This window comes from Acanthochromis polyacanthus, chromosome 2 (genome assembly GCF_021347895.1).
Source record: "Acanthochromis polyacanthus isolate Apoly-LR-REF ecotype Palm Island chromosome 2, KAUST_Apoly_ChrSc, whole genome shotgun sequence".
In the NCBI taxonomy this organism is placed as follows: Eukaryota; Metazoa; Chordata; class Actinopteri; family Pomacentridae; genus Acanthochromis; species Acanthochromis polyacanthus.
In genome coordinates this window covers 28,821,435-28,833,575 of record NC_067114.1, presented here as the reverse complement: position 1 = coordinate 28,833,575, position 12,141 = coordinate 28,821,435, and the positions used below count along the sequence as shown (strand labels likewise).

At 41.0% G+C, this 12,141-nt stretch overlaps 1 protein-coding gene across 1 annotated transcript; it reads right to left on the bottom strand.

The window, feature by feature from the left end:
* Positions 1–630: 630 nt before the first annotated feature.
* Positions 631–11,854, bottom strand: LOC110957420 (homeobox protein Dlx3b-like). Its single transcript, XM_022203416.2, has 3 exons — positions 11,369–11,854; positions 8,647–8,831; positions 631–2,460 (listed from the first exon to the last, which is right to left on the bottom strand). Exons 1-3 carry the CDS (start codon positions 11,718–11,720, stop codon positions 2,020–2,022), a joined length of 978 nt encoding a protein of 325 aa, XP_022059108.1. The 5' UTR covers positions 11,721–11,854; the 3' UTR covers positions 631–2,019.
* Positions 11,855–12,141: the final 287 nt, after the last annotated feature.

Sequence of the window (12,141 nt, the reverse complement as noted above, 5' to 3'; positions counted from 1 at the left end):
ATGTCGCCAGACTTTAATTCTTGGAGGATTAACAGAATAAAGTCTTGTGAGTCTCCTGTTTGATGCATTTCGCCTAACTTTTGGTCACATATCGTATCATCAGGCTCAATTACAAACTGATGCTCGAACCTGCAAATATCTACGGAAGATAATATTGGAGGATGTAACTAATATCCTTATGGAACATTGCAACATGGGATACCATCACAACGCGGATGGCATGAGTTTGTAAAACCATGGACACAACAGTTAGATTTGCTCAGTAGATCGATTAACTGTTCAGCCTCCAACGCTGGAGATAATTAACCTAAACAGGACAGCTGTGTTGGTTTCCTTCCATACTTCTTTTTGTCCTTCACGTCAAAAAATGACCAAAACTTGGATTATGTTCATTTTGTTGTTTCTTACTTTAGAGTGGTGCTATTTTTAACCGACAACTAAGTAAGGAAAAGATGGTTTTTGCCTTGCTGACATGTTTCGACTATGCCTACAGTCTTCCTCAGAAGTCTTCGTCAGAGATGACGCTGTGATGAAGACTGCAGATGTAGTTGAAACATGTCAGCAAGGCAAAAACCATCTTTTCCTTACTTAGTAGTCTGTTAAAAAGCAACGCTATTCTATGACCAAACTGCTTCGAATGCAGACATTAGGAAGAATTCTGACATCACTGACTTGTCAGTTGCATGTTTTGAAATTTAACTTAAATGCAGTTTTCTATATAAAAGTCTCCAGTTATCAATAGTTTCAGCATTGCATACCTATAACAGAGTTTGTTCCATTAAGAAAAATGTTTAAAATTATGCTGTAATGCTGCAGAACATGAGATTTGTCCTTTTCACTCCTTGCATTCGACTACATTACCCATAATGCAACTAAACTACTAACAGTTTGGCAGGCGTTTATGCTAGTAGCAGCTAATGTGACCAAAAGCAAAGATGGGAGGATTTTTGTGAAAGGTTTGAACACCATTTAGCTTTGCTTAGCTTAGCTTAGCACAAAGACTGCAAGCAGGGAAACACAGCCAGCGTGGCTCCATCCAAAGTTTATAAATTCCATTTCTAATCCCAGCCTTACCTCTAAGCCAAGAATACAACCTTGATCTGTTCTCTTGCACAAACAATTCTACTTTTACCTGCTCCAGCTGCTACTAAAAGAAAACTAAAACCACCTGTTTGCTAGTGTTGCTCAGCGTTCTTCCCCAGTGGAAAGTGAATTTTAATTAACTAAAAATGGATATGTATTTTTTAAATTCTACTGCAAGACTACAGAATCTTTAACATTGTAGGGTCTTAACCAGAAGAACCTAGCAGAACTCTATTAGTTGAGTAAATTTGTAATATTAGTCTAAATTCTTTGGTTGAAAGCACTTTGTTTTATCTGTGCAACATAAATAGCTAAACAGTGGCTTAATCCGGCATCAAACCTCCAAAACAGGCAACTGTCCTCCTTTCCTCAGTGGAACTTGAATTTGAATTAAATAAATATGGATACGTATTTTGTAACTTCTACTGCAAGACTACAGAATCTGTCTCCTCCGTTGGGCTGATGTCTTCTAACGTTTTGCACTGCTAACGTTGGCGGGAGACTTTCAGTAGTATTCAGTTTTCATGTCAGAGGCGCTTTTAGTGAACATTTTAAAAGAAGAACTAAATAATTCTATGTTTTTTTGGAATAAATACGGTCAGAATTCAAACATTAAATATACAAAATATCATCTGTTATCAGTGATTTCACATAAAAGTATCATTATCAGTCTCAGCAGTGGAAAAACCCACTTCAGTCACCTCTGCGTAGTTATGAGTTCAACTTGGGAGCAGCGAGGGTAACTGAGGACGACATTTGTTTTCAATCCACATCTGCAGCCTGTTTTACAACATGTGTGTCAGGTTTTTTACAGTCATGACTCGTGTCTGATGATCTCTGTCAGGTGTTTCTGGTCACAGCAGAGCTCCGAATCATCACCTGGAGTTAGAGCTCAGGGCTCCGGTGGAAACGCCGCGGAGAGTCCCGTGTTTGTCATCAGTAGACGGCTCCCATGCTCTGTGTGGCCGACGGTGCGCTCGGCGTTGCATGGTGCGTCTGGCTCGACTGCGGCAGGCCTAAATGCACACCCTGCTGCTCGTACCAGTTCTGGTGCGTGTACTCCCCCATGAAGGCGGGCGAGGACTCCACTGGAGGCGGATAGGGAGCCTGCCCCCTGCTGGTAGGATCCAGCATCGCAGTATTCTTGACGCTGCTGCTGCTGTTTGCGTTGTTGTTGTTGTTGTTGTTGCTGCTGCTGTTGTTGCTGTCGTTGTTGTTGCTGTTGTTTTCCCACACACTCGGGGATGGAGGAGAGTTGCAGGCCATGGAGTCGCTGGCATCTGGACTGTGTTCAAGAGGAATGTCCCCGAGTGGAAACTCTCCGTTCTTGTAGAGCTTCTTGAACTTTGAGCGACGGTTCTGGAACCAAATTTTGACCTGAATGGAAGAGGAGGACGAAATGTTGAAGCAGCTTAATGGGTTTTTGGCCACTTGGGGGCAACAAAACAACCAGTAAAGACCACCTGGACATATTGTAACCATATTTAAGCAGTTCCTGGACTTTTTTGCTACTGTCCAATCATGTTAGCTAATGGTGCTGAAGGGCTCATTGATGAGTAGAAAACCCTTGTGCAGTTCTGTTAGCACATGAATAAAAGTGGGAGTTTTCATGGAAAATATGAAATTGTCTGGATGACCCCAGACTTTTGAACGATAGTGTAGCTATAGAAATGGCACAGTCATGGCTACAAGTACAGAGAATTCACTTTTGTGCAGCATTAAACATTTATAATGACATATATCATCAGCAGGAAATAATAATAATGATAGTTTTATTTATATAGCAGCCTTAAGAACAGTGTTCACAAAGTGCGTTGGCAGTTAAACTGTGCAACACAGTCAATCAGGAAAGATATAGGAGACAAGTCAGAGCGGGCAGTTAAAATAAATTGTAAAAATGATGATAAATTCAATGAATAATTAGCTCGATTAGCACTCAAATCAAACAGGGGAATGTGGCAGTTTGAAAATGAAAGAATACGATTGGGGGTTAAAATTAAAAGTCAAAAAATTTGAGAATTAAAGAATTAGAGAGACGACATCACACCAAAGATCCAGGCAGCTAAAAGTCAAATAAAACAACAGAAAGCATCTAAAACAAACAGGACATAATACAGAAAAAACCCCAAAATAAAGCTACAAGTAAAGCTCACATACATAAAAGTTCAATAAATAATAAATAAATAACTAATAAAAGTGAGATTTCTTTGATTATTGCAGGAACTGTTGGTGGTATTTTCCTGTTCACATTTTTTGAATTTAGAAGTTTACAGCGAGCATTTAATAGAGAAATATGGAATGTTTCAAATGAGTGTACATCTGTTTAATCTTCCTGAAAGTTTATTTTCTAGTCAAACTTTTTCTTCATTCCATGTGGTATCAATTTGGAAAAGTAGAGCGATTTGGGTAAAAACTTCAGATTTAAATGTGTTGTATGTGAAGACATGCAAAGTATTCCATCATTAAACACTTAGTTTATATTTGATGTTGATGGTTCAAAGAATGTCAGGGTGGATGGTTGGTCCCGAAACATTTCCAACTTTCTCTTTGCAAAAAGTTTGGACGCCCCGGACTTAGAGCTTTAGTTTCTTTCTGTACTCGTCTCTCTGCTCTGTGAACACAGCCTGCAGTTCAGCCAAATATTCTCTTCATTTTTCTAGTCAATCTATTGTTTTTGTTGGGTTTTTTTTGTTTAGGTTTAGGGATAGAGATTCAGATTCAGTGTTGTCTTTTTTAGGGCTGCAGCTAACGAAGCCTCGAGTCTGAGCACGATACGTCTTTAAAAGCGGAAGTGAGCGCGCAATGCAACAGAAATCAGCGTCCGACCGGAGCGCGGAACACGGACATCGTGCATGTATTGTGTATGCACGATACAGCACGGACATCCGTGATGTATCGTAAACACGGATGTCAGCGTTTACTTTACAGCTGTATCTAAACGCGGACATCCGTGCTGCATCGTGCATACATAATACATGCACGATGCAGTGCCGACGTCCGTCTGTGTTCCGCGCTCCGGTCGGATGGTGATTTCTGTTGCATTGCGCGCTCACTTCCACTTTTGATGACGTATCGTGCTCAGACGATTGCTCGAGGCTTCGTTAGCTGCAGCCCTAGTCTTTTTAGCATGATCTGTTGTCAACAAGTGCAGCTTTAAACAACATTATGAAGGCCTGTTGTTTCGCTTTGGTAACTTGATGTGGACTAACAGGGACCATATTCATCCTTTTTTTGTTGTTGTCATTGTACATAAGCTGAATTTAGACAGTCTATTTACAGCTCATTTAACGCCGTGTAAGAGCTCCTTTAATGGTGTTATCTGCAAAAAAAACATTGTAATCCAAACCAAATGAAATCACTGCTGCGTTTGTTTTTACAGCTTGTGAATGTTGCTCAAGCATGACGCTGAACAATGATTTACAGCAGCCGTGATAAAACAACCTGCGCCTCAAGTTTTGTCTTTTATCACTCAGATAACTCATGCGGCAGTAAATCATTATGGCATGAAGGTTGTGACGGCGAGATCTAGACCGATGCAACAGTAACAACTCACAGCTCTGCCAACGAACTTCTGACATTCACACACATCTATTAGTGTTCTACTGCTTTTTACTCTGATTTTACAAAGATTTATTTATCTTATTAGAGGCTGATGTGGCATTACTTATAGTAACTACACCTTTCTCAGTTCAGTTCATGCACACATACACCTACTTTTAGCCTTTTAACATTAACTGACAACAGCTTATTTTTACTTTTCGGCTTACAGCACAAATATCCAAACTAAATTTTGTAATCTTGCAGATCATCTGACACTATTTTGAGTGCAATTACAGTTTTTTTCAATTGCTAACAAGCATTGGTCCAAACTGAAGTCTCATGTTCAAAACTCTTCACACAGCCTGCATTTCCATCACGCATCTCAGCTAAACAGTAAATCTCATCCCCAAAACTGTTTCTCACCAACAAAACACTTCATACATGTCTCAAAATAAGCTCATTCAACCACAGCACTAGAAAATAGTCTCACTTTGGAAACAAACGCTGTCACTCTGAGCACGCTGAACTACAAAATACCAACAACAACAGAGAGCAGTACATGAAATAAATTGAGATCTTTCAAGTTTCAATGATTTCTTTGAAGATAAATCTGTATTTTATTATAAAATAAGATCTTTGCACTTTCAGTGTTCTAAATTATTGTAATATTTCGCAACAAGAATGAATCAGGAATGCAGCAGTTTACTCCAGCAACACTGACGTATTTTCTCTGTGCGTTTGCATCGGTACTTTGGGACCTGACAAAAAATAAAGTTTACTGTAAACAAAAATAAAATGTAGAATCTCAGAATTCAGAGGGCAGAATAGAAATCAAGAGATAAAAGTCAAAAACCAACAACACATGTAAACTGTAACATTCAGAACCTGTCGTCTGCATTTGGCCTCATGTTTCCATCCATTACATCTGATGTCTTCTCTGGAGATGCATTGTGGGTAGAACCTTTCTGAGTGTCTCCTTTTTATGGTTTCTGATGAGGCCAAACACAGATCACCTGAATCGGGTTTCAGCTGACAACTACACTCTGCTGTGTTTGGAATTATCTAATCTTTTCATTTATTTTAATTACCTCCGCCAAGGAGGTTATGCGATCGGGTCCGTTATTTATTTGTCTGTCTGTGTGCGTCTGTGGACAGGATTTATCGGAAACTACTTGTCGGATCTTCATGAAATTTTCACCAGAGGTGGATCTTGGCCCAGGGAAGACTCCATTCAAATTTTGTGTTGATCCAGATAAGGATCTGGATTCTGGATCCGGATTTAGATTTTCCAACTTCGTATCATCTTCCCTTGGCGGAGGTCAGAAATCTCGGATTGCTCTTGTTTTCAATATTTTGAAATGATTTTCAATAAATTTCAATGTGGCTGCAACAGAAATTCAACCTGTTTCCCCCCCCATCATTCTCTTCTGATTGTGTTTTTAACTGTTTTGAACACAGTGTGTTAGCATTTGAAAACTGTGCTGCAAAAGTCTAGTGTTCTGCAGGTGGTGAACTAGAAACTGAGAAGAGTTCATGAATTTTGGTGACTGTGGTCTCTGAATGCATTTTGTGTGAAAGCAATGGAAAGTGATTTGTAGTTTGGGGAACATGGACTTCTGTTTTGCAGACTGAGTTAAGAGTTTTGAACATGTGCCTTCAGTCTCGACCAATGCGTGTTAGCAATCGAAAAAAACTGTAAACCACCTCTGAGAATTCAGCTTCAGTTAAAATTCACATTACTGTCATCCTTGCTGGTGCTTCTGTTGCTTTTAAGATCGATTATACAGACACTAATGGATGTGTAGTCATTGTTAATACACTACTTTTCCAACACATGCACAGTAGAGTAGGGCTGCAAGTAACGATGCGTCGACGAGTCGTCTGAGCACGATACGTCATCAAAAGCGGAAGTGAGCGCGCAATGCAACAGAAATCACCTTCTGACCGGAGCGCGGAACACAGATGGACGTCGGCGCTGCATCGTACATGTATTATGTATGCACGATGCAGCGCGGATGTCCGAGTTATATCGTAAACATGGATGTCAGCGTTTACTATACAGCTGTATCTAAACGCGGACATCCGCGCTGCATCGTGCATACATAATACATGCACGATGCAGCGCCGATGTCCGTCCGTGTTCCGCGCTCCGGTCGGATGGTGATTTCTGTTGTATTGCGCGCTCACTTCTGCTTTTGATGACGTATCGTGTTCAGACGACTCGTCAACGCGTCGTTAGTTGCAGCCCTACAGTAGAGCGTTCTTACGTATTCCACCCATGCACACTACAGCCGAGCATGTACGCACGGTTGCATTTGCAGCTCAGTCGCACAGCAGTTCATGTCACGATTAGAGAGTACAACACTGGCTTTACACTTCACTGTTTTTAGCTTAGCCTTAGCTTTCTGAGTACCACATGACGAAACTTCTCTCATCTTTCCAAGATTGCGAGAGGCATCTCTGCAGATATCTGCATGCAGACCAAAATTTGCATCCGCGGCTACACTACTAGCTCCACAGTGAGCATGCTCAGCTGAACTGTGCATGTGTAGGATGCACAGATGTCTACCTGCTGCTCCTGTATGGAACAGAGGCCTCCAAACAGACTTCAAGTGGAGTAGAAAGTAAAAACGCCAACTAGATATGTGCACATTCACGCCCAGTCAGCACCAGATGGTTTGGGATGAGATGGACCTCAGAGTGAAGGTAGAAGGATCAACAAATGCTCAGCATCTCTAGAACTCCTTCAAGACTGTTAGAGAACCATTTCAGGTGACTAGCTCGTGAAGCTCATGGAGAGAATGCTGCGAGTGTGCAAAGCAGTACTCAAAGAACCTCACAGAACAGAAACAGACCTGTGTGAGACTTTATTGGCAATTTTTAACTCAAACTGAATCATTTTTAACAAACTTTGAGTTTCTTGGGACTTGTTCAGGGTTATCTGGGACTTCTTTTGAGTCGTTTGAGACAAGATTTAACAGATTTTGGACCATTTTTAACTTGTTTTCAGAGGTTTTGAGTATTTTGAACAGGTTTCAAGCCATTGTGGACAAATATTTCCTCCTAATGAATAAAGTTTGAGTCACTTTGGATGATTCTTGAGTAATTTAGGACATTTCAAGTCACTGAACATTAATGTCAATTCATTATCGAAAAATTGAAAGCCAGTTACTACAATTATGGGCAAATTTCAATTTATTACCAAGTTATTTTAGACAGATTTTGAGTCATGATTGACAATTTTCAGTTCTTTGGGAAAGATTTGACTATTTTGAGAAAAATTGGGATTTTTTTTTAAACTTGTTTGGAGTTATGCGGGACTTCTTTTGGGTCATTTACAAAAGGATTTAACAAATTTTGTACATATTTTGACTGATTTTGTACAAATTTTTAACACGTTTTGGGAAATTCTGAGTAGCTTTGAACCGGTTTCCAGTCATTTTGGACTACTTTCAACTTGTTTTACAAGTTATTTGGACAAATTCTGAGTCATTATTGGGAATTTTTAATTCAAATTCAATCCTTCTATGATTCAATCTAAAATATAAAACATGTTAAGACTTATTTCACACTTTTTTGTTTGCTACATAAATTCATACGTGTTCGTTCATAGTTTCCATGCCTTTAGTGAGAATCCATGATGTAAATAGTCATGAAAATAAAAAATAAACATTAAATGAGAAGGTGTGTCCAAACTTTTGACTGCTAGTGTACGTGTGGGAGTATAATCAAGGGCCTCGATGTTTAAATTTTAGTTTACGGCAAACTGAAGGCTGAAATTTAAAATATTTGATGGTTTAATTGATTCCACTTTAAATGATGCGTCTGATCCTTTCAGCACTTCAACTTCAACTACAGATTATCTATCTGTCTGTCTGTCTGTCTGTCTGTCTGTCTGTCTGTCTATCTATCTATCCTCAGATGCATTTTAAGGCCCATTTTCACCGTTTACACCGTCATAGTTCCTTCAGAAACACTCTCTGCTCTTTAGCGAGCTGCCCCGGTTGCTTCCTGCTGCCTCACCTGTGTCTGTGTGAGGCCCAGCTGAGCGGCGAGCTCGGCCCTCTCCGGCAGGGCCAGGTACTGGGCCGACTGGAACCTCCTCTGCAGGACGGCCAGCTGGTAGCTGGAGTAGATGGTCCGGGGCTTGCGCACCTTCTTGGGCTTCCCGTTGACCATCCGAACTTCCACGTCTGGTTCTTCTTTCACTTTAGAGAGGAAACAGGAGAAATTATGTAACATTGTTGCTTGGAGTGACAGCCTCCCATCACTGCCACCTTCCTTCCCTTTGATCGTGTGAAATGTTAAACAACCTGTGTGAGACTTCTCACACTTTTCTCTCTTGAAACAATCCCATGAACTTGTATTAGTTCTCTCCAGGGCAGCTCTGTGCAGAGAAGTTGTAGCACAAAAATAGCCGTGGCTGCTGCAACCCCGAAATTTCAAAGAAATTCCGCCAGCACTCTGAACTTATAATTTTGGTCAGAGTGTCTCCCACAGCTGGGGAGGGAGACAGAGATTTATAGGTGTCTTTGATGTCGCCTGGAGGCCTGCTTGTATACATCGCTCCCCATTCGTGCTGCTATTCCTGCATCTGATTGATTTATTTTTTGTTTTTCCATAAATACACAACCAATCTGTCTTAAATATATTTGTTGACATTTGATCAACACATTTGTTGTTTATATCCTTCATAGCCCAAAAACCAGAACATTTCTACACGTTTATACTGATTTACTTATTTTAAGTGTGGCTGACTATTTACATCTTTTCATTTATACTGAACAAATCTGACTTCAGCTGTTCAAAACAAGTACAATTCATGAAAAATATAAATAACAAACATTTAAATCGCTTTTTATGTGTGTGCGTTTGAAAAAAAGACTCTCAACGTTACATATAAATACTGTACTTTGTATTTTTCTGGGATTATTTTACACCATGAAACTACAGTGACTGTTTTAAAGCTTGAGTTCAGTATTTTGGACTTTGTATATAAACACACATTAAAAGAAACTAAATCCTTTATATGTAGAAATCAGAATTTCAGTGAGGGATCGAAACAGCGTTTAGAAATTTATGTTTTGTAATTAAGTTACTCAAAGAGCGTATGAAAACTTAACAATTTGTTCTCAAAGTAGCAGCATGAAGTTTTCACTGTGATCTCTTTGAATATTTGTTATTTTATTCATTTTTTCACATTAGATACCCAGTTTCATTTGATTGCTGTTTTCTTTTATGAAATATTGATTGCAAATGAAACGCTACACCTATTGACGTATTGTTTGTTTGTTTATTTGTCTGGGCGTGGCCGCGGGCCTTGCGTGATAAGGAACCGTCCTTGTCGGATGAGTCAAAGGCCGAGGCTGACTGACATGTCGTGACACCTGATGTGCGTGGCTGCGGGCCAAAGTCCCCCGGGGCCGTTTCCAGGAGTCAACTCCCAACTGGAATGTCAAAAACAGAACACCAGTCTGTTGAGTTTGTTCTTCCTCTGTAGTTTGCACCGAGAGCTGCGAGCAGAGCCAAAAGCAAATGCTTGTGAATGCACGCTGGCTGCTCTCAAAGGGGAAGTCAGAGGACCAAAATTATGCTGGTTGTTCAAAATGTTGAACTTGATGCTCTGTAATCTGAGTGTGTTGAGTTTAGAATGAGCACCAGTGGAACACGCTGATACTCCTAAATAACATCATGCTTGCGCTGTTAGCTTATTTATGTTGGCACCGACTGTTTAGTTTATCTAATGAACACAAACCAGTTGTGTCTTAATGAACTAGTTGTTGAGGACAGATATGGGTTAAGCTGAAAAGCCGCTGATTCTAACAAGCCGTGGCTTCCATCCAAAGCCCTTTAGGCTGATCTCCAACTTCCAGACAAAAAAAAATCTGAAACAAAATGATAAACAGGTTAGTTTACAGACAGCTTACTTTTATTGTGACAAAAATGCCGATGAAGGCGGGCCCTTCACCTGGCTGTGTTGGTGAATCCTTATACAACCTCACAAATAGATCTGTACCGCTGCTGACATCCCCCCCAAACTTTCATTTACTTCTATTCTTACTGTTTTTTATTAAAAAGTTTACTCTTTTGCAAACTAAAGAAAATAAAAGAATTTTGTTGTTTTCAATGAAAAATAAATACTTCTGCAGCTGCACTTTAACATGGTTGAACTGTTCATTTTTGCATGTAGCTTTACTTGCTGGCCACTCCATTTTTTTTATAGCTTTTTAGCTTTATATGTTAATGTTTTAAATCAGGAAAACAGGCTGTGTTTATATGAATAAGAAGTTAGTGCATTAATGTCTCAGGTCTGTTAACTGTGATTTTTTTTTTTTTTTTTTGCTCCTTAGTGTTCATTTTCTAATGATGGAGATTTATAAGTTCAAAATTTAGAGAGAAACAGCTTAATGATCCAAAACATGCATGAGATGAGATGTTAAGAGAGTTTAGACTCAGGGAAAAACTGGAAAATAAAAAATAACGTCAAATCCCCAGTGCGTAAAAGTCATGCACAATTATTGGGTTAGTATGGCTAGACATGAGCTGTTGCCATGCATCAGCCTCAGGTGGTCAAAGTGGCTTTGGAAAAAGATGGAGACGCTCTTACACAGCACTGTTAGTTAGAGGGAGGCAGCGGTGCGTCCGTGTGTTCAGTTTGGAGACATTTAGGTTGAATTTAGTCATTAAATTGACCCAAACTTCTCCAGTATAGGCAGTCATCTGATCTGGGTTTAGGTTAACTCACCACCGTCCTGGAGCGTTGACTGCACCTCCCTGCTGAACGCACCGTGCTCTCTGTACGCTGCATGCGGGTAAGGGTACTCGGCCTTTCCGACAGGGTACGCGCCGCCGGCTCCCATCCCGTTCAGGTTGTAGTGGTGGTACGCGTACGGGTTCATGTGCTGAGCGGAGTAGGACTGCTGCGCCGAGTAGAAATCCTGCGAGCCGTGGAGCGCACTCTGGCTGCTGTAGAAGCCCATGTCTGTGGAGGAGGACTCCGGCAGCGTCGGGGAATCCTTGGTTGCCGAGATGGAGCTCCCAGCCACGGGGAGGGAGGGTTTCTTCTCCTCAAAGGCAGGTGAAAGCTGCCCGTTCATTTTCAGGTTGCTTTTTATTTTGAAGAAAAAGTCTTTCTGGTGTCTGCTCTGACCTCTGAAGCAGGAGTGCTCAGAAATTCACGCGCAGTCTGGAGCTGGCGTTCCCAAACTCCCTTGACGCAGCAGCCAGGCTGTCCACCGTGGCGGCGCCCAACCCAACTAGAGCTCCTAATTACAGGGCGCGCCGAGCTGAGCCAAGCCGGGCAGGACAGAGAGGAGTGGATGTCTCCTTCTCATTGGCTCGCCTGCTCGCTCCCTGCCTCTGCCCTGAGGCCAAGACAGCGCTGACTGTCGCCTGTCTGGCTCCCTTCTTCTCCCCGCAAAAACCTCCAGTAAGCCTCTTCTCGGGCAGGCACCAGAGCACATAAACAGTTGGCGAGACTTAGTTTAAAGTCCTCTTTTTTAACTTCCTCGACATATA